This window comes from Lycium barbarum, chromosome 9 (genome assembly GCF_019175385.1).
Source record: "Lycium barbarum isolate Lr01 chromosome 9, ASM1917538v2, whole genome shotgun sequence".
Classification (NCBI taxonomy): Eukaryota; Viridiplantae; Streptophyta; class Magnoliopsida; order Solanales; family Solanaceae; genus Lycium; species Lycium barbarum.
In genome coordinates this window covers 6,371,791-6,393,006 of record NC_083345.1, presented here as the reverse complement: position 1 = coordinate 6,393,006, position 21,216 = coordinate 6,371,791, and the positions used below count along the sequence as shown (strand labels likewise).

Sequence of the window (21,216 nt, the reverse complement as noted above, 5' to 3'; positions counted from 1 at the left end):
ATTATTTTATATTTATACAAAATTATTTATAATTATTAATAATCGACTTGATTATGTAGTAGTACTTTTTATTTACACTATTAAGACATAAATATTAAACTAAAAACAAAATAATACATCATGTGCTAATGTAGGCATCAGAAATCAGTGGCGGATCTAGAATTTTCACTCAAGGTGTTCGGAAAAAATAATAAAAGCTAGATATAAAAAAAATGTTATCCCTAAGAATCAAACCTAGGATGTTGGAGACAATTTTGAACACCCTGGACCGCTTGAGCTAACCTTTTGTATTTGTTCAGGGTGTTCAAAAGTTAATTTATATACATAAACACATAAAATCTACCCTATATGTACACTGTAATTTTTTGCCGAGGGTGTTCGGGTGAACACCCTCGGCAAGGTGTAGATCCGCCCCTATCAGAAATGAACATAACGAAAACCCGAACACCCTCGGCAAGGTGTAGATCCGCCCCGTCAGAAATGAACATAACGAAAAATTTGAGTTCCCCTAAAAGCTATACCATTGCCTTGCCCATACATAAACAAAACTCATGCGGACCCTCCTTTTCATTTCACATGGTAGGCTTTCCTTTCCTCTTTTTCTTCATTAATAATTATTCGATTACTGTTTAATTAATTCATATTTATGACTAATAAGCACACTATAAGAATTGTAAAATGTTTCATACTGAAATATTTCTATAATGTCCAAGGTCGATTTCGATATTTGTAGTAATTAAGAATTAGATAATTTTTAACTATTTCACCATATTCCCGCTGGCGTAATCTTCTTCTTTTCCTACTATATCGAGAAAAAAATTGGCTTAACTAATACTATAATAGCTAATACATAAATGAACCCTTAAACTTGACTTTAGCTGGCATGTATGCCATCAAACTTTGGGTATTGCATAAGTAGACACCTCAACTTGTATAAAGTTGAATACATAAACACGAATGATGATGTAGCACATACATTTTGAAGATGCCTGAATAATCATTTTGTAAGTTAGAATGTTCAACTGACAAATGAGAGACAAGTTGAGGTGCCTACTTGTGCATACTTAAAGTTGAAGGACATACTTAGCCGCAGAGGCTTAGTTTGAAGGCCTCCTTATTTGTGTCCACTTTCTCCTTATTTCATAAATAGTGGACTAATTACTTGGAACCCCAAAAAAATATCAATTGTTTCTGGTTTTACTTTATTCACAATGCATTTCTTGCTATATGGAATTGAAATTAGTTTTTTCCGCTGATTACTGTGTTTTGTTTGTGCATTTGCAACATCCGTGAGGAAAGTTGGCTCCTACGAGTTCTCTTCTTAAGAAACGCAAGTGCGAGTTTCCTGCATACGTTTCAAATCTCTACTATATTTTTGCGTTTATAAATTTTGAACCGATTAATATGTGAAATAAAAAAATTAATCACACAATTAGCACTTTCTTCGTTTCAAATTATCTGCCGCATTCGTGTTTTACACATTTTTTAAGAAATATTAATTAGAAGAGGTATTTGACTAAATTTATCTTTATTTATGTATGATTATAGTCTCTCTTCATTATATATTCACTATATTTATGTGTCATTTTCATTAGTGACAAAGCTCTACTAAGGATAAAATGAGAAAAAAGTAATTAATTGTACCTTGAACTTCTAAAATGATAAATAATTTAAGAATAATTATTTTTAGTAACCATAACAATTAATTAGAGACAGAGAAAAAATACTACTCTCTCTGTTTTAATTTATGTGAACCTATTTTCTTTTTAGTTCGTGCCAAAATGAATGATTTATTTCCTAATTTGAAAATATATATTATATGCATAAAAATAGTGCAAACTAATAATGTATCAAGCAATATCAAAAAAAAAAAAAAAAGTGAACCCCATATGAAAAAAAAAATATAATGTTAAAAAAAAAAGTGTTAGCTTTGTATTTGTAGCAAACACTAATATAATAAAGTTTTAGATACGGAGCACAAACTACAATGTTATATTAATCGTGTTTTGAACATAGTATATGTATATATATTCCCATATATATTAAACAACAACTAATATAAAAAAAAAAATTGTAGGCGCTATATAGCAGTAATATATCCATTCCAATTTAATTAAAAAAATTTGTGGGCCCCATATATATTAAACAACAACTAATATTAAAAAAATAGTGCAAATTAATAATGTCAAAAAAAAAGTGCACCACATATTAAAAAATCAAACAATATTCATTTAATTTCCAAAGTATCTCATTAAGTTAATAAGGATGGATTCATTGCCACATGCGTATTCGTAGCAAACACTAATATAATAAAGTTTTAAATACGGAGCACAAACTATAATGTTATATTAATCGTGTTTTAAACATAGTATCCCATATTGACAAAATCAAGCAATATATATATATATATATATAAAGTGAATCCCATATTAAAAAAACAAACAATGTCAAAAACAAAAGTGCAAAAAAAAATTGTGGGCCCCATAATTCTAATATATATATATATATATATATATATATATATATATATATATATATATATATATGCATAAAAATAGTGCAAATTAATAATGTCAAAAAAAAGTGCAGACTTTATATTCGTAGCAAACACTAATATAATAAAGTTTTAGATACGGAGCACAAATTACAATGTTATATTAATCGTGTTTTAAACATACTATATGTATATATATTATATGCATAAAAATAGTACGAACTAATAATGTCCAAAAAAAAAGTGTGGGCCCCATAATTCTAATATATATGTATATCCGTTCCAATTTAATTAAAAAAAATTGTGGGCCCCATATATATTAAACAACAACTAATATTAAAAAAATAGTGCAAATTAATAATGTAAAAAAAAAAGTGCACCCCATATTAAAAAATCAAATAATATTCATTTAATTTCCAAAGTATCTCATTAAGTTAATAATGATGGATTCATTGTCACGTGCGTATTCGTAACAAACACTAATATAATAAAGTTTTAAATACGGAGCACAAACTACAATGTTATATTAATCGTATTTTGAACATAGTATCCCATATTGACAAAATCAAGCAATATATATATATATATATATATATATATATATATATATATATATATATATATATATATATATATATGCATAAAAATAGTACAAAATTAATAATGTCAAAAAAAAAAAGTGCGCTCCATATTAAAAAATCAAACAATATTCATGTAATTTCCAAAGTATCTCATTAAGTCCATAATGATGGATTCATTGCCACATGCGTATCAATCCATTAGTGGGAGCAAATGAAATTGCTTTTTTTCAAAAAGTTAAGTAGTCAAACCATACAGTTTTTTTTTATATTAGCCTGAGATCTAATCTAGATATTAAACTGTTGTATTTGCTATTCCGCCATGTCATTTATTTGTTATGTTCACTAAAATAAATATACTTAAAATATTTATATTTTAAAATAAGATAGAATTTAATTACTTTTTTATTTTTATTCTTCCTCTAATAAATGTGAAAAGAGATTAATATCGTAAAAAAAAATATCAAATGGAGATCAAATAATGAATAAGGTAAATTAGTCAAATTACAATTCTAATCGGCGTTTTCTTAAAAAATCATGCAAAAGACAACATGACAAGTAAAATGAGCTAAACCGAGAATATTTACCAAAAATTAAAAAATAGTATTTTTTCGTTTAAATAGAAAATCAATTTCTACTTTGTTTCGTCTTAAACATGTAAAATTAATTTAATAATTTGAATTAGAATTATCCAAATTAAAATTTGGTAAAAAGGAAAATAGTTTCCTTTTAAACAAGTCTTCTCTTTTAAAAAATATTAATAAATTTTCCGATTTTGTATTCGTAGCAAACATTAATATAAAAAAATTTTAAATGCGGAGCATAAACTATAATGTTATATTAATCGTGTTTTGAACATCATATATACTCTATATATAATCATTATTCAAAAATAACTATATATATACATAAATACATTATAATCTAAAGTGTTGGGTCAGTGCTGTCGTCTAGTTTAATAAGAAAGAGAAGCAAATTGGACTAAGTAGTAAGAAAGCAAAGTTTTGCTAAACATAACACCACGCACCCTACCTCTCAAAACCCAAGAAATACAATCCAACGTAGCTGATTTATCTCCACAACCTCCCAAAACTCATCTTGACCATCCATCCCTTTCAATTCCATTGAATCCTCAAAGTCTTTTCCCTATGGGCGGCCGAACTTGTCCCACTCTTGTCCCCTAAATATAGGTTCACTTGTCTTTAAGCTGCTACTCTTGCTGCCGACAACTTTACCTTCCCTTTGTCCTAAATTTATGTACTTTCAGCTAAAAAATAATGTAGTACACCCTCCTAACAAAAAAGAGTGTGCATTTAATTCTTTTTAATTAAAAAAAATTATTTATTTATAAAATTAAAAAAAAAATTAATTTTATTTTTTCAGATTTATTTCTGTTAAATATTATATAATTAATTCAATATCTATTTAATTAAAAATAATTTATTTAAATTATCTATTTTTATCTGAAAGTTAATATTTTCTTAAAGTGTATGCAAATAGCTTAAGTATAATCTTTTTGATACGGAGGAGTATGAGCCCGTTTGGATTGACTTATAAGTTACTTATAAGCTGTTTTCAGTTTTTTTGAGTGTTTGGCTAGTCAGTTTAAAATCATTTTATACTTAAAAAAAGCTCAAAAAAATAATTGAGTCAGTTTAACTTAGCTTATCTAAAGCAGCTTATAATTGAAAATAGCATATAAGCCAAAAAAATAAGTTGAATTATCCCAATTTATTTTTTTAGCTTATAAGCTGTTTGCCGCTTAAAATAAGCTCATCCAAACCGGCTCTATATGATTTTGATTCTTCAATACCCCCACTCCACTCCCCGACAATCCCACCCACCCAACTAAAGTTCCTTTGTCTACAAATTTCCTTTTCCCTTTCTGTGTTTATATTAACTGCAACCCACAACTTGTAAAGACCTAACCTTTTCTTTGAATACAAATACAAGTGCATTGCACATCTCTTTTTTGCCAACTCTTAAAGGAAATAAAGCAGCAATCTTGATCAAGAAAGTATTTGGAAATTTTGGGACTTTGTGTTTGAGGCTAATTTACTAGTACTACAGAGGTTTGATTTCGTTTGGGTATCCAAAAATGGAAAGTACACATCAAAAGGATCTGAATTTCAAAGCAACTGAGCTGAGATTAGGTTTACCAGGTACAGAAGATCAAGAATCTGACCAAGAAGAAATATTGTCTAATTCCAAAAATAACAACAAAAGGGCTTTGGATGAAGAAGATTGTGAATCAAAGTCTAGTTCTGATCATGTCAAAACTCCACCTGTTTCCAAGTAAGTTTCTTGAAATTTCCCTTAGAAATCTGTACTTTTTTTAAACAACTCATAGGTATTGCAGAAAAGAGTACTAAATTTGATATTTTTAATGGTTGCAGGTCACAAATTGTGGGGTGGCCACCAGTGAGATCTAACAGAATGAATAACATCCAACAAAAGAAAACAGAATCTGAATCTAGGATGTATGTAAAAGTTAGCATGGATGGTGCGCCTTATCTTAGAAAAATTGATCTGAAAATGTACAAGTGTTATCCAGAACTGTTAAAAGCCTTAGAAAACATGTTCAAACTCACCATAGGTGAATACTCAGAAAGAGAAGGCTACAAAGGCTCTGAATTTGCACCTGCTTATGAAGATAAAGATGGTGACTTGATGCTTGTTGGTGATGTTCCTTGGGAGTAAGTTCTTGAATCTTGTAATCTTGCAAAACATACAAAACTTATACACTGATTATGTATATTATATGTATATTTATGTATACAATATGTATAATTCTAATGGGTTTTTTGTATGTTATTGCAGAATGTTCATGTCATCTTGTAAGAGGCTGAGAATAATGAAAGGATCAGAAGCAAGAGGCTTGGGATGTGGAGTATAAAACTATAAATTATAAACTTCCCAATAGAAAGTTTGTATCTTTTTCTATGACAGGGCTAGAAGAAGAATATATGATGAAGATGATGAAGTTTTTTTCCTCTCTTGGGCAGTAAAAGGAGGTCTTTTTTCAGCTTGGGTTCTTGAGTTAAATGAACCTGAATATTGATTTTTTTTTTTGGGCAATCCTCTTGTAATCAAAACAGTTTTTTCTCCTGGACAGAAAAAACCTTAGTAATTACAGTTTATTAATTTTGTTGTTTCTTTTTGGAGTCAAATGATATGGAGTGTACATAGCAGGAAAGGCAAACCATGGTGGTTTTAAAGATCCTGCAAGTGTTATTTTCTGTTCTGTTTGGAATAATCCATCAAGCATACAAAGTATAATTACTTGTTTTTTTTTTTTTTTTTTTTTGTTGCTAAGGAAGCAATTGTACAAATTCACAGTGAATGGTATTTTTGGTTCTCAAATTAATTCTTGGATCTGATCTGATTTTATTCTTGAACATCTTGCAAACTATTCTTTTCCCCTGTGTTTCATATTTAACAGTCTGCAATGATGATAGCAATCCAGTTGAGTTATTACCTTAGAAATCATAACAAGAACTACTTAAAACAAGAATGATGACTTTAGCAAATAAACCAGACAAAAAGGGCGTTGTTTTATTACCAAGAATCGAAAATTCTAAAACATCAGTATTGTGAGACACCCTATATTTCACTAGATAAGAAACACTTATTGAACTTTTTATATAACATAAGGCAAAAAAGAATCAACGCTTCTTCAACAAGAAATGTGGGGATATTTGGATTCGTATTGGATAGATTCACTAAAGAATTAACAAAGTTTCTACAGAAAAATTCTTCGTATAGATTCACTAAAGAATTAACAAAGTTTCTACAGAAAAGTTCTTCATACCCATTGCTCGAACCCGACCTTCAGTTCATACCTACAACAACAATTTAGAGGATATCTTTGTTGAAGGCTCAAACATATAATGCATAAAACAATCTTCTTATATCCAGTTTCCTTTAGAGGAAATAGCTGATGTTAATTGATTCTATTTAATTTCAATTTTTGATATCCAAAAGCTGAACTTATATGGACTCAATAACATTAGATTTTTCCTTCAATCAAAATATAAACTCAAACCAAAAGAAGACAAAAAGCTGTAAATACTTAATTGCAAGCAAATTTCATTCAATGAATTCCACTAGATTCCATATGCTCATCAAGATAAGTAGGAATCAGTTGTACTGCGGAGAAAAAGCGAGAGAAGTTGCAAACTTGGATTCTTTCATACACTTTCGTGTGGCATACTACTAACCAAAGTTCCTTTTTTGTTTATTCAATTTTTCCAAAAAACTTTACCCAACAAGAAAAGGAGAGCCGTTCGATTGCCAAAATAGATTTTAGTTTCCGAAACCAAACCAAAATATTCTAGAAGAGGGTAGTCTGGTGCAGAAAGCGTGCGGCCCTAGAGTGTGATGTATATAGTCTACCCTAATGCAAGTATTAGTGGTTGCTTCCACAGCTCGAACCCATGATCTAAAAGGTTATACGGAGACAACTTTACTGTTGCTCCAAAATTTTCTAGTTCCCAAAGATTAACCAAATTTTTCTAGGAATTACTTTTTTTCCTTCTCTAAAGAGTGTCTGGTAATCGTTTTGGGACCATCTAATCCCGATTTATGCCTGAACGTTCCACTTTCGGGTAAGGCACGGTCTACCAAAGCCGACTCCATTCTAAGGGCATGAACTCGAGACCTTCGATTAAGTATAGAAGGGTACTTACTACCCACCAACTTTCCTTTGGCGGTTTTTAGAAAACATTTACTCTAAACCTAATCCGAAAGACTCCCGTTTTTTGAGTCTTTGTAAGATTCCAAAAATTGAGTTTAGAAATCTTCCGAAAAGGTTAACTTTTTCTTAATAAAAACAGTTCAAACAACACTTTTTTGTAATTTACAAGCTCAGTTTTTGGAAACTTAAAAACAAACTGCTACCATCTTCTCATAGTTATTTTTCAAAATATTTTTTATAACCAAATCACGCTAAGTTCATTGGATTCTAACTTCAGGGTACATTAATTAACAAGTTGGCAAGAAGTTTTAATTGCTTCAGAACAATCATTATACTGTCCACCTAAATTTTCGTTCATCTTGAAAAGGTCAAAGTTCAATTATTTGAAATAATTAAAGAACAAAACTTTAAAATGCCACATGAAGCTAGACCAGACATGGTCAAAGTTCAGAATGAGTGAAGTACAGATGCAGGGAATGCATTAAACTTAAAAGTCCTTAATTTTAAAAAATCCACCATTAATGAACATGCCTATATTCTTGCAGAATTGCCCTATTTCACACACACAGAAAAATGAGACTAATGGGAAGAAAAAAAAGATTCTAATTCCATTGATTCATGTGATTAGATTTTAGTTTTGTTTATCAACTTTATCATTGTCTTTGTGGTATCTTCATACATTGCCTTGTAATATTGGAGTCACAAGTTTCACAAAGGAAATTTATAATATAAAAAGTAAGTAAATGAAGAAGTTAAATGGACTCAATGTCTATTATAAATAATGCACTCAAAATGATTCTTGATCTCGTATATACAACATAATTTTTCAACAAAGGGAATTTAGATGAAGCCCTCGCGCCCTTTAGCTCCGCCCCTATTGGCTTACATGAGATGCTATTAGAGAGTTATTTAGAGGCGGATTGAAGATATAAACTTTGATAAGTTTGACCACATATTTTCAACTTTCGCAAATATGAGTTCAAAATGTTATGCTTCCTATGCCCAATTTATATGATGCATTTTTTTTTAGTGTTCTCAAAAGAATGATATCTTTTTATATTTAGAAATGATTTACTTTTAGACTTTCCATTCTACATTCTACTCCTTTATTTCAGACCACAAGTCAAAAAAAAAAAAAAAAACTATAATTTTGTACCCAATCAAATGACATCACATAAAATGCGACAAAAGAAGTATTTATTAGAAACTTTGAGTAATCTTTCACACATAAGTGTCTGCGGATATGTTTTGAGCTAAGTTCAACCTCAAAAGCTAGCTCAATTAGTGAAAATTGTCAAGCAATATAAAGAAATCACTCATCCCATAAAGTTCAATGTGAGACTCTTCAACACCCCCCTCACGCCTAGGATTGGGTATCTGAAGCATGGACAAGTTTTAATATGGGGCCAAATGTCAGATAATAAGAATTAGAATGTGTCCATGCTTTGTTATCATGTTTTATAGGAATTGATCTTGGGTGTAACCTTACTCTAAAAGCTAGCTCAAGAGGAGAGAATTATCTAAATCATATAAAGAGAGTAAGAGAGATAAGAGCCCAATGTAAAACTCTTCAACAAGTTTAAGAAAAAATGTATTTGCACCCGTGTTTACACCAAGAAAAAAAAAAAAAAAACTTGTATAATACAAATTTTCAGCTCTTAATCAGGGTTAATAGGTAATTGTTTATTCAGAATGGAGAGTGGGCTTTTGACATAAGAATCCAAAATCTTTCTTAAGGATCATGTTTGCTAGTTGGTGGACAGAATACATTTATCGAATAATTAAAACATTTCATAAGAATCTTATTGAGCAATCAAGAAAATTTCTTGTGCTCTGCTACTTATTTTAATGTTTGTAAACGAATTTTAAGGCTTAAAAAATAAGTTTTCTTGGAGCCCTGTGCGTACTACATAAAGCAAACAAAAGTTAACTGAAAATAACTAAATAAGTACTTAACAACTTGATTACTTCTTAATCAATATGTATATCTCAAATCTTGTTCTTCACTCACTGTCCAGATACATTTAATTAACACATGTCGAGGAGAGATTTACGAGGTAATAGTTGCAAGTGTTCACACTTCAGTAAACAATTAAGCCAGTAATTTAAGTAAAGGAACCTTTTTAGCTGATCCTTTTTCCTTATATTATTTTTTAACATATTATTCCTTTTAGGGAATCTCTACTTCTTTGGATACTTTTAAGAAAAGATATGAAATGATTCACTTGTATTCAGTTAATTTGCAACCATTTCTGAGTTTAGTATTTACTCCCTCCGTCCCAAAATAAGTTTTACCTTAGCAAAAATTATGCATATTAACAAATCAATAAACACAATGTAGAGTTTATTAGACTCTCTATTTATTTGATGTCTTTTTAGAATTGAGCAATATTAAAGAGGACTGCTTCTTTAATACTAAGCATAGTTGAAAACACTTGTTAGTTTTTGTCTTGTATTCCTAAGACGACACTTATTTTGAAACTTTTTTTTCTTTCTAAGGTGATACTTATTTTGGGACGGAAGGAGTAGAATACTTTTTGCATATTGTATTAAAGAAGAGTTTAAGTTCTACACAGTGTTATTATAACAAGTATTTATACAATCAGATTAATTAATATAAATATGCATTCATTAATAACGTATGATAAAAAAAATTATAACAGGTAAAATTACATCGTTATTGTAAAAATTCTTTAAACTTTCATATAATGTAACTTGGATCATTTTATAAAATATAGTAGTTGTCAGCACCGTGCACATAGAATGTAATTTCCCTATTATAATAAGTGTAAAAACTTGACAGAGCAAAAGTACCTTTTAATTAAACCTTCGCTACTTTAATTGAGACCCAGTGTTGCAGTAATATTTTTGGTGAGGCTGTGGGGTGCCCGGGGGGGGGGGGGGGTAGAGTTAATTATCTACTGTTCATTGACCAAAAAAAAATCAAAAGCACTTGGAATCCAATGTAGCAATCAATAACTGGATTCTTTCAACACCCAAAAATTGAACGAAAAGTTAAACAGAAGAAAAAGAAGGCGCAAGCAACACAAAAAGTTATTTAAAAGAACATTTTCTTCTTTCAATAGTTTAATCCCCAATTGTTAATACATATATACTTATTTAACATTTTGTCTTGCATCAATTATATGGTTAATTTTCTTTTATGCGGCTAACCAAACAGTGCATTATCTTATGTGGAATTTTATGTTGGAATTAATTGCTCTAATACCATAACAAACAAACTTGTATATTGTTTACTTTACTAATAAACCTACACCAACTCTTTACTCCTTAGTAGGTACGTATATTAAGTTACTACGATTAAGACACTATGTTATATTAAACTTTATTGTCCACTAAATTCTTATTTATATGGAAGATTTTGAACACTTAAAATAGGAGTCATTCTTCCTTGAAGCTCTATGAAAAGTTGTTTAAGTTGTGCATGAAGAAGTAGTCTCCGATGAAGAATATACTTTTTTTGGCTAAAGTGAAGAATATACTTTTTTTGGCTAAAGTGAAGAATATACTTTACTTGATGAGGAAAATGTTCTTGTGATAACTAACTTAGAGTTTGTTTGATCATACAATATTGTTAACTTGTATCCAAGAAATATAAATACCACCGTTAGACCAAAAAGAAATATGTTTGTACTCGCATTACAAAGAGTGAAACATACATAAATCAACCTGAAGAAGTTTTTGTTCAAATTTAGTGGTATTTATATTTTCATCAAATATTCTTTTTTTTTAAAAAAATCAATCGCTATAGAAAAGGCCTGACGAGTGACGACTATCACCGTGGGGATCTAATCAAGCCATTCAATTCACTGATATACTTACTTCATGAGATGAAAAGGTTAATTTACGTACCAACCTCAGAGAAGGAACCTTTTTTTGTAATAAAAACTTTTTCAATGTTTCATATTTCCCCTTTAAGAAAAATTAGTGTAACATTAGGGGCCCGTTTGGCTTAGCTTGCCAAAAAAAATAAGTTGAGCTATCCCAATTTATTTATTTTGACTTATTTTAAGCATAAAATAACTTATAAGCTGATCAGCCAAACACTCAAAAAAGCTAAAAATAGCTTATAAGCTATCTTCAACAACTTATAAGCTAAGCCAAACGGGCTCTAGTAGTACTCCCTACATTCAATTTTATGTAAATGATAATTGACAAGACACGTAGGTTAAGAAAGAAACTCTTTTGTAATTAATCATTTAAGATAGTAAGTTGTACACATTTGCGTGACTATAATTCATTTACTAAAGAAATTCTTTTAATATCAGATTATTTCTAGATAAAAAAAGATAGATAGTTCTTTTGGAACAAACTAAAGAAATGCCACACAAAATGGGACAGAGGGAGTCTAAGAAAAATCCCAATGATTAAGACGAATTTTGATATAATCGATAAGAAGTCTTATTCCAGTGTCCCAAAAGAAACTGAAATTGTAAGAATTAATTCACACAAGTGTCTGTTACCTTGGGGAATTATAAACCGTGAAGAATGTGTGTATGTGGGGGTCTGATGATGTCTCTAAATACACATTTTTACTAGTGAGAAATAAAAGTGATGTATTTGGAAATTGTGGTGTCCTAAGAACTGCCACTAAATAAATACTGTATTTCTTTGACACCCCTTTGGAGAAAACTGGGGGAGGCACTGGTGTAAAAGGTTGGAGATTAAAGCAATGATTACAACAGTAAAATGGAGACTATATCAAACAGATGTTATTCAAACATATGTAGCCTCAGCAAATTGCTATCTAATTCTTGAAATACAGAGGCATTTCAAATGTCCTCGCAACTCGTAAAAAAAAGCTGCAACGATATTGGCAACTATACGAACTTGATTCAAGCCTGAGAAAATTGTAAACAAGGAGTTAGTTATGAATATAAATCGAAACATGAGTCAAAAGTGTGTTTAATATACAGTCATAAGGATTCTGTATTTTATACCGAAGGTGGTGAAAGTTGTGCAGAGCAGTCTAAAGATTCAAGAACTTGACTAAAGATGACAACAACATACCCAGTGCAATCCCACAAGTGGGGTCTGAGGAGGGTAGTTTGTACGCAGAACTTGAATAAGATGCACTGCATAAATTTCTATATATCTATCTTGCACTTCTAATGTATAGAGCTAAACTCCAGAAAAGACCTACCAAGTAACAGAAAAGAGTACCACCAACAGGCAACCTATTTTAAACCCAGCCTATATATATTATCATCTGGTATTTCAACAATGAAAAGATGCATTTCACACGAGGGGAAAAAGACAAGTAAAGAAGATGCATTAGACAGATTCTTCGACCTTCATTCAAGGGATCGAGGACACGACAACAAGAGGCCAAACATACTTCATATTTATGCTAGGCAGTACATGCACTATATATGTATGTGTGGATATTCCGGCTATTCCCACTCCGCACCATGTGGATATTCCAGTTATTCCCACTCCGCAGTCAAACAACTGACTCTGTGTATACACTCATGTATTAGAACCCGAAGTAATTGAACTAGACCATTCTCATTTTTTTACCAACATGAATACTTTAACTTATTGTTTTGACTGTTTTAGCCTCATGTTTATGGGACGTCTTCAGTATGTCAAGTCCCCCAAAAGACCAAAAGTAAGACATAATGATGATCAGGAAGGAAAAGCCACATTGCATTCAAAAGTAACAACCTGTTGTTTTTTCTTCTTAGGTCTCCTCTTTCTTTTGGGTTTTCGAGCATCAGAGTTAGAGCTGATATTGCCACTGTTGCCTGTGAGTGAATCTGCAGGTCTTCCTTTTCTGAAGGTAGATCGATTAATGCTATCTGATGTGTTGCTGGAGGTTGACACATCACGGAAAGATGATTTCTTACTTGTACATCCTCCAAACCGTGATTTTTTATTTGCTGAATGACTAAAAGACTTGCTCGAAGGACGAGGTGGCGGCATTAGAGCACGGGCAGATACTTGCTTCTGCATACAACATTTCAAATGGTAAGAGACTACGTTGATATTAAATTTCGAAGTCAACTTTCAGCAGCAAAGGTAGAAAATTCAAATTGAGAGACCAGATTCTTTTCATCGCTGGACATGCTTGAAGCTGCTTTCCCAGATGCACTGGAAGCTTGTTCTCTGCAATAAAAGTATTAGAGCTCTCCTTATAATGATCAACAAGAAAATGGCTCACAAAAAGAATTTCCGCATTGAAGGCTTCATGCAAATCGATCAGTACGCAAGCATTAATCGCCTTCTAAAGACCCCAGAGGAAACTCCATTTTTTTTTTTTTTTTTTTTTTAAAGTAGAAGGTGGACGCTAAGGAGATGTGAGAGGTTGGCCGTAGTGGGCTTGAGGAGGGGTAGAGGTAGGCCGAAGAAGTATTGTGGTGAAGCGATTAGGCAGGACTTGGCTCAACTTCAGCTCACCAAGGACATGCCCTTGATAGGAGAGTGTGGAGGTCCGAGAATTAGGGTAGAAGGTTAGTAGATAGTCGAGCGTAGTTCTTTCCCATTCTCAGAGTGAGTTTTATTCTTGTACTTCCTTATTTTTAGATTACTATTATTACCTGTTGTTTCTTTAGCCTCGGTTATCTTATTATCTTGTTATGCTTATTGCTACTGCCTCTTTTTCACCATTATTTGAGCTGAGGGTATATCGGGAACAACCTCTCTACCTTCTCAAGGTAGGAATAAGGTCTGCATACACACTACCCTCCCCAGACCCCACTTGTGGGATTACACCGGTTTGTTGCTGTTGTTGAGGTGGACGCTAACTAGTCGGGGATTGAGGCGTAGTTGTTTGTTTGGTATAAGAAAATGAAGAATCTGAGCAAAGTGCTCACAATTGGACTCGAACTCAATCATGCACCTTTTATTGGTTTCCATCTCTCGAGTCTTTCATTGAGCTTTAGGAGGAGATTGGTTTTTGTGTCCCTACTTCATTCCATCGAGTTTTAGAAGAGGATGGATACAACAACTTTAACTAGTACTAACTTCACTGCCAAGCTCATATTATGTCTTAAAATCTAACACTAATACATCATCAAACAACATCACGAGAAAATTGTTGACCCTTATGTAATGTCATAATTCCGCTTGCGCATATTATAGACTTCAGTCCATCTACCCAAAAGATACTTTGACTCAACATAGAACAATTATTAATAGCCTGCAAGCATAAAGTCCATAGCAATTACTCCCTCCGTCTCAATTTATGTGTCTTAGTTTAACTAGGCACGGAGTTTAAGAAAGTAAAGAAACCTTTTGAATTTTGTTGTCTTAAACTAAAGATGTTTATAATGTACCAAAATGCACATTGAATCTTATGATCTTAAATATATTAAGTAGGATATTGGAATTAAAGAGCCACTAAATATAGAAAATGACATTCTTTTTAGAATAGACTAAAATAGAAAGTAAGACACAAATTGAAACGAAAGAGTATTTTTTAAGTATATATCAATACCTTGCACTTTTATCAGTCCACTCGTCATCAGCATCATCGCTTGAGCTTCCACCTTCAAAGAAATCATCATCGCTTAAATCAAGAAGCCCATCATCTTCGCTCCCTGTTTCTGTTAGGAAAGGCCCAAGTAGAGGGGTCAGTTCCAGTCGATGCAAGCAATGTTGCCAATACCAAATTAGAAATCAACAAGTACACCAGTGAGAAGAGCAACTTAAGTTCCGTCTAAAAGTCCATCCACTAAAACCGACCGAAGGTCACTATGTTGCAGCTTCTGACACAAAGTCCATCTCCCGCTCTCAGATTTGCTAAATCTCAAGAGCTTCTTAAGCGTAAGTTTTTTTTTGATGAAGTATGCATTTCATAAAAAGGCATCAAGGAGATGCATGGTTACAGGCTTCTTTAGAGTAAGTTCTTAATCTAAGGCAATAAGGTTTCCACTTTTTCTTTTTTTTTGATAAGGAAATAAGGTTTCCACATGTTACTCCATAAATTATGCTTACATATTTCTCTGAAGCTAACCAAGATCTTGTTCACAATGCCATCATTCAGAAGCATGGGCGAAAATATCTAATTTGAATACCTACAACAAACTAACACTACATAACCATCAACCAAAGTGCACCTTTTTCTATAAAAGAATTTTTTCCCTATACAAGTAATTAACGCTCTTGGTCACATGTTTCATATTAAAATGCTTAAAATGAGAAAACGGAAAGATTCATTTAGTTTTGACGAGGATACGAGGATTGATCACTTAGCAGCTAAGATAAGATAAAATCAGCTTACACACATATTCTGTTATGTAGTGTTTTTTAGTTACAGATTTTGACGTACCAGGTGTTGCAATAAGCATCTTCAAAACAAAAGGAACTCTATACGAGCTAGTCAAAACTAATGTGAACTACAGATTGAACGACAATGTAGTACCTTCCAAATCTTTCCCACTTGCGGCAGCAGCAACTATATTGGCTTTGATTTGCTCCCGTAATTTACATCTTTTGTCAACAATATCTTGCTCGTCACCTCCCGAAAACAAGGGTACATATTTCTCAGTCTTGGGAAAGAACTGCGTTTGAAATAGTACTTCGTTATCAGAGTGAGAAGACAAAAAATGACCAATTATGTTTGACCTTACACTAGCAGAGACCTCATACGTTTTATTGTACTACACGAGAAACCATTTGCAAAGGTAGAATTCTGAGTTATCCATTACAACAGGTGATCTTTGCATTAGCAAATTCTTAAAGGAACCCTAGATGACCCCAAACCTAGGCGCTAACAATTGCATCTCCATCAATATATAAGAGGACCTAATGCTCTCACTAGCAAAAAACAAATGGCATCCACAATAATATTCAGAAGAAAACACTTGACTTTATACTTCTCATTGAATTCTTTCTTTGGAAAGAAAATAGATTAAACTCTAAGGGCCTGTTTGGCCATAAATACCAAAAACTTTTTCACTTTTTTTGGAATTTTTGAAGTTGGAGTTGGAGTTGGAGTTATGTTTGGCCATAGTTTTTGAAATTGTAGTTTTTGGTGAAATGTAGTGTAAAAAAGTGGAATTTTTTTGAAAAACAAGTTTTTCTTGTTTTTAGTATTCCGGAATACAACTCCGGAAAAACGTGAATAATTTTTATCGCCAAACGCTAAAAGTAAAAAAAAAATCCGGAAAAAAGTGAATAATTTTTATGGCCAAACGCCCACTAAATCTTGGACCAGAAAAAGTAGAAAACTGCTTAGGTGAAAAGATCATTACTGCGAGAAACAGAGTCGAACTCAACCGGAGATGAAAACCAAAGAACATAAGAAACAGGTAAACTAATCAGAAGCTCACCCGAACATATTCAAGGTCCTCTTTCAGTTTAGCAAGTTGTTCAGCAATTTCTGTTTCTTGGGCCTTACCAGATGAAGTGCGCTGCTGTTTCTCCAAACGTCTTATTCTTCTCTCAATTTTTCTTCTATCTGCCCATAAATTTGAAAGTTCAATGAATCAATCCTGACACTAGAACGTAATATGTGGAAGCATATCAAATGTATAAAGCAGAGAAGAAGTTACTAACCAAAAAACTTAACCTTCCTATTGCGAAGGAATATTTTGCGTTCCAAAGCCAAACGATTCTGAAGCTCTTGCTGCTTTTTGAGTTCATCCAACTTCTGTTTTTGAACTTCTCTAATTTCAGGAAGCAGATCCTGGAAAAATATCCTGTTACTATGTTTTTCTCAACAATTTTGCACTCAAATCTTATACCACCTCAGGGTTTACAGACTAAAAATGCTAAATGAACATGCTAGCTTCCTACATTAGCTGTATGTCACTTGAGAGAACTAATACCAAGCACAGAACTTTGCTCTAAATCTATTTCGTGCAAACCCACATTTGAGTCTCAAAACTCAGATAACAAAATTTACAGGTAGATAGTTATGAACTCAAAGTGGAATACAGACACATCAGCATGACATGTAGAATGTGAAAAAATGTAATCCATAATCATCCGACATAATTTCAGAAGATGTTTTTATACTATACAATTAGTGGGAATAGTGAAAAAATGTAATCCATAGTCATCCGACATAATTTCACAGGATGTTTTTATACTATACAATTAGTGGGAATACCATAAACATTAAATTGACGTTACACTTGCTTTAACTAAAATCCTAATATAACTACATGCCAATCAATCAATTAACTACATCTTGATCCCAAATCAGTTGTGGTCGGCAATATGAATCCACTACATCCATTCCGTTGTCTTATCTAACTAATGTCTAACTTGTCTGATCTAATATTGCTTAGTATAAAAAAGAATATTTATCAAAAACACTAGTTTGTTGCTTACATCTGACAGAAATCATTGTCAGAAAAGATTATCAGTTATTGGGTGTGAAACTAGTTATCCCTACGCTTTGTAGATTGTTCCAGTAATCCATAGCTAACAGCGACTCTTTCACAGAAGATGATAGGAAAACAATCAGGCCGTAAACTGAATGCCAAAAACTAAGCACCCTATTGCTCCTATATGTTAAAGTTTCTCCAAATCGATAAGCTCCATTTGTTTCGTATTTACAATTCCCATCCTTTATGATCAACATTTATTTCCAAAACACTTACCACAATAGTTTGTTGACAATTTAAGCTAATGAACAAAAAAAAAAAAAAAAAGTTGAGCAAAGACAACAACTTTAAGCCATCCATGGTGTGCAACTACTAGTTCAGTTAAGAGATGCAAACACCACCCAGGATTTAATCAATTCTGCAACCAACTCTAATCAAACTTAAAAATTATATGTTACATCAACAAAACAATTCTTCCAATAGCACACATAGAAATGAGCTTAATTAAGAATCAAAACTACATTTGACAGGAAAAAAAAAGGGCATTTTCCAAATTACTCTTTTCATAAACTTTACCATTCAAAAAATTCACTCTTTTCATATATTTTACCATTCAAGAAATTCACTCTTTTCATATACTTCATCATTCAAAAAATTCGCTTTTTAAAATAAAAAAATCACTCTTTTCATAAATTGTTCAAGTTTTTCAGAGATATTAGCATTATTCAACCCCATTTCGTTGCACTCTAGTATAAATACTCCTGTTACAATGCGCCATTACTATTTGAAGCAAAAAAAAAAGTTTTTCCTGTAACTAACTAAAGTTTTTACTACACAAAAATGCTACTTACAGTATTTTACATACTTCCTAAAATACCTAAATATAAATGTAACAAAACAAAAATCATATCCAAAGTGATACCTAAACTTAGTTCAACCTCCAGTGATTCCTAGAAACAACAGAATATATGAACACAATATAAATGTACAATCCAAACCCTTCATTTTTGTTTCTCTATAATAATTTAAAAAAAAAAAAAAAAGGAGAGAAAAGGAGCCATTAATTCATCATGCTCTAGTCGCCATTACTATTTTGAAGCAAAAAAATGTTTCTTCTTCAACTATTTATCAACAGGATTCTAAATTAACAATTTATACATATTCAATCAAGACAAATACAGGGGTTAGACCAAAGTTAGTGGGTTCGGCCGCACCGGAGACTACCATGCTAGCTCCGCCCCTGCCTAAACTTAGATATTTGTAAGACAAAACCTATGATTCCTAATAATGAGAGAAATATGAAAGTACATTCTAAACCCTTCATTTTTTGTTTCTCTATAATAATATCTCAAAAAACAAAAAGGAGAGACAAGGGGTAAATATGTACTTTGCGGAGCATGCGTTCAACTGAGCGAATTTGATTCTTGATAGACACAGCTTTAGCCTTAGCCTTGGGTTTGGACTTGTTCTTCTTGTCAACACCTAATGATGATTTGGTGGGTCGCCTGTTTCTATTATTATTAGCTTCAGGAACTCTGCGTTTTCCATAACCTCCATGTGCCATTATTACAAACAAGAGATGGAGGAATTCTAGAGAAGCATCTGTTGTGGAGAGGACATTATGCGACTCTAATGGCGTATGGTCGAGTGATAGGAGAGTTAGGTTTTAAGCTTAGCCAAAAAAGTGCTTTCTTGATACTTGATAGACTATTTTTAACCTACTATAGAAAATAAGGGACCATTTTTCCTGATGTTTTCTTTTTTACATTGTCGAAATTGCAGAAAAGAAACACAGTAAGGACTGGTTTGGTACGATGGCATAAGATATAAATAATCCTAAAGATTAGGTGGGATAACTAAGTAATCTTGGGATAACTTGTTTCCTCACGAAACAAACCCTCAGAGTTGATCTTTACTATTTTAACCCGCTTAACTAAATTTTAGAAAAACGAATTTTGTTGTGCATCAGAGTATAAGTTCTAGTTGTAATATCTTCATAAGTTAATTTTATAAAGCAAGAGTTTGAGATATTTCAAAAAATTATAAACAATGAAGGTCAAAGTTTCAATTATATTGATTTGTGAAGTAATTTTACAAAAGCATCTGCATTGTGCACCTAGAATGGAGTATTGTAAAAGTGTAATAGGAGTTAGGTTCTAGCTCGCTGCCCTTTTATTAGATTTGCTAAGGAGGGGTTTGGAAGTTTTGTTTTTTTCCTAAATAATTTCAAATTAATACTTGACCTTTTCTTTTAATTTTCTTTTTTTAAATGAGATTGTGAATATAGGTTTAATTTTTTTTACTGTACCGATTAAATTTTAACATCTCTTACCCAGAATTCGAATGCTTAGCTAAGACTGAATTTTGCACCTTCTCGTTCATTACATTAGGTTAGGAGATCTAACCAAGCACGCAAAATGCGACATTGACTCAAGAAAGGAAAGTCAATAAAAGAAAAAGCCAAACCTTAGAGTTCGCTGCCGGTACAGTGCCTATTCCTTATGACTTCTAGGCCTCTTCTAGGCTTTCTGCCTCTAAGCAAACTGAACCCACGGAACTCCCTTTGCTTTGTCTCGGGATCGACTCAATCAATGAGAACCATAGCGAAATGCTTCTGGCATGCCAAAGCAAGGTAAGTGATCGATTCTCTTTCCCAAAGTCAAATGCTACTGTACTGAGCCAAAGCTTCATGCCCTTTTTGAATTGCAATCATTGAGTTCAGATTCAGAGCTGACTGAATGGCTTCATCTTAATGAATAGAAGAATTCCCTCTTAGGGTTGGTTAAGGGGGAACTTCTGCCAATTCCATGACTTGACTGACTTCAGACTGGAATGAACCATCCAAGAAATCTTTCGCCCTAAGTAAGGTCTAACTTGCTTTCTCCCGGGATTCTCTTATATAACCAACCAAGCCAAGGGAATGGGTAGCCCAGCTATTCGATTCGAGCTATAGAGAAAGGCCAATTAGACCAAGGATCAGATAGGCAACTGAGTTTCAGTTTCAAAAAGGGAGAAAATCTCACTAGAACGAGGTTCAGTTCAAATCGAGTGGAAGAGAGCGGTTTAGTGGCTTTGGGGAGTCCATTGCATCAAGGGTATAGAGATTGATGGGGCCCAAGGACCCTTTTAGCAAACCAGGAATATAGTTAA

At 32.3% G+C, this 21,216-nt stretch overlaps 2 protein-coding genes across 2 annotated transcripts; one reads left to right on the top strand and one right to left on the bottom strand.

Moving 5' to 3' along the window:
• The first annotated feature begins 4,898 nt into the window (after positions 1 to 4,898).
• Positions 4,899 to 6,447, top strand: LOC132610499 (auxin-responsive protein IAA1-like). Its single transcript, XM_060324813.1, has 3 exons — positions 4,899 to 5,367; positions 5,469 to 5,768; positions 5,893 to 6,447. Exons 1-3 carry the CDS (start codon positions 5,171 to 5,173, stop codon positions 5,966 to 5,968), a joined length of 573 nt encoding a protein of 190 aa, XP_060180796.1. The 5' UTR covers positions 4,899 to 5,170; the 3' UTR covers positions 5,969 to 6,447.
• A 5,706-nt stretch (positions 6,448 to 12,153) lies between these two features.
• Positions 12,154 to 19,866, bottom strand: LOC132608782 (rRNA-processing protein EFG1-like). Its single transcript, XM_060322527.1, has 8 exons — positions 19,454 to 19,866; positions 17,291 to 17,420; positions 17,065 to 17,192; positions 16,155 to 16,293; positions 15,228 to 15,336; positions 13,834 to 13,897; positions 13,457 to 13,738; positions 12,154 to 12,630 (listed from the first exon to the last, which is right to left on the bottom strand). Exons 1-8 carry the CDS (start codon positions 19,628 to 19,630, stop codon positions 12,625 to 12,627), a joined length of 1,035 nt encoding a protein of 344 aa, XP_060178510.1. The 5' UTR covers positions 19,631 to 19,866; the 3' UTR covers positions 12,154 to 12,624.
• Positions 19,867 to 21,216: the final 1,350 nt, after the last annotated feature.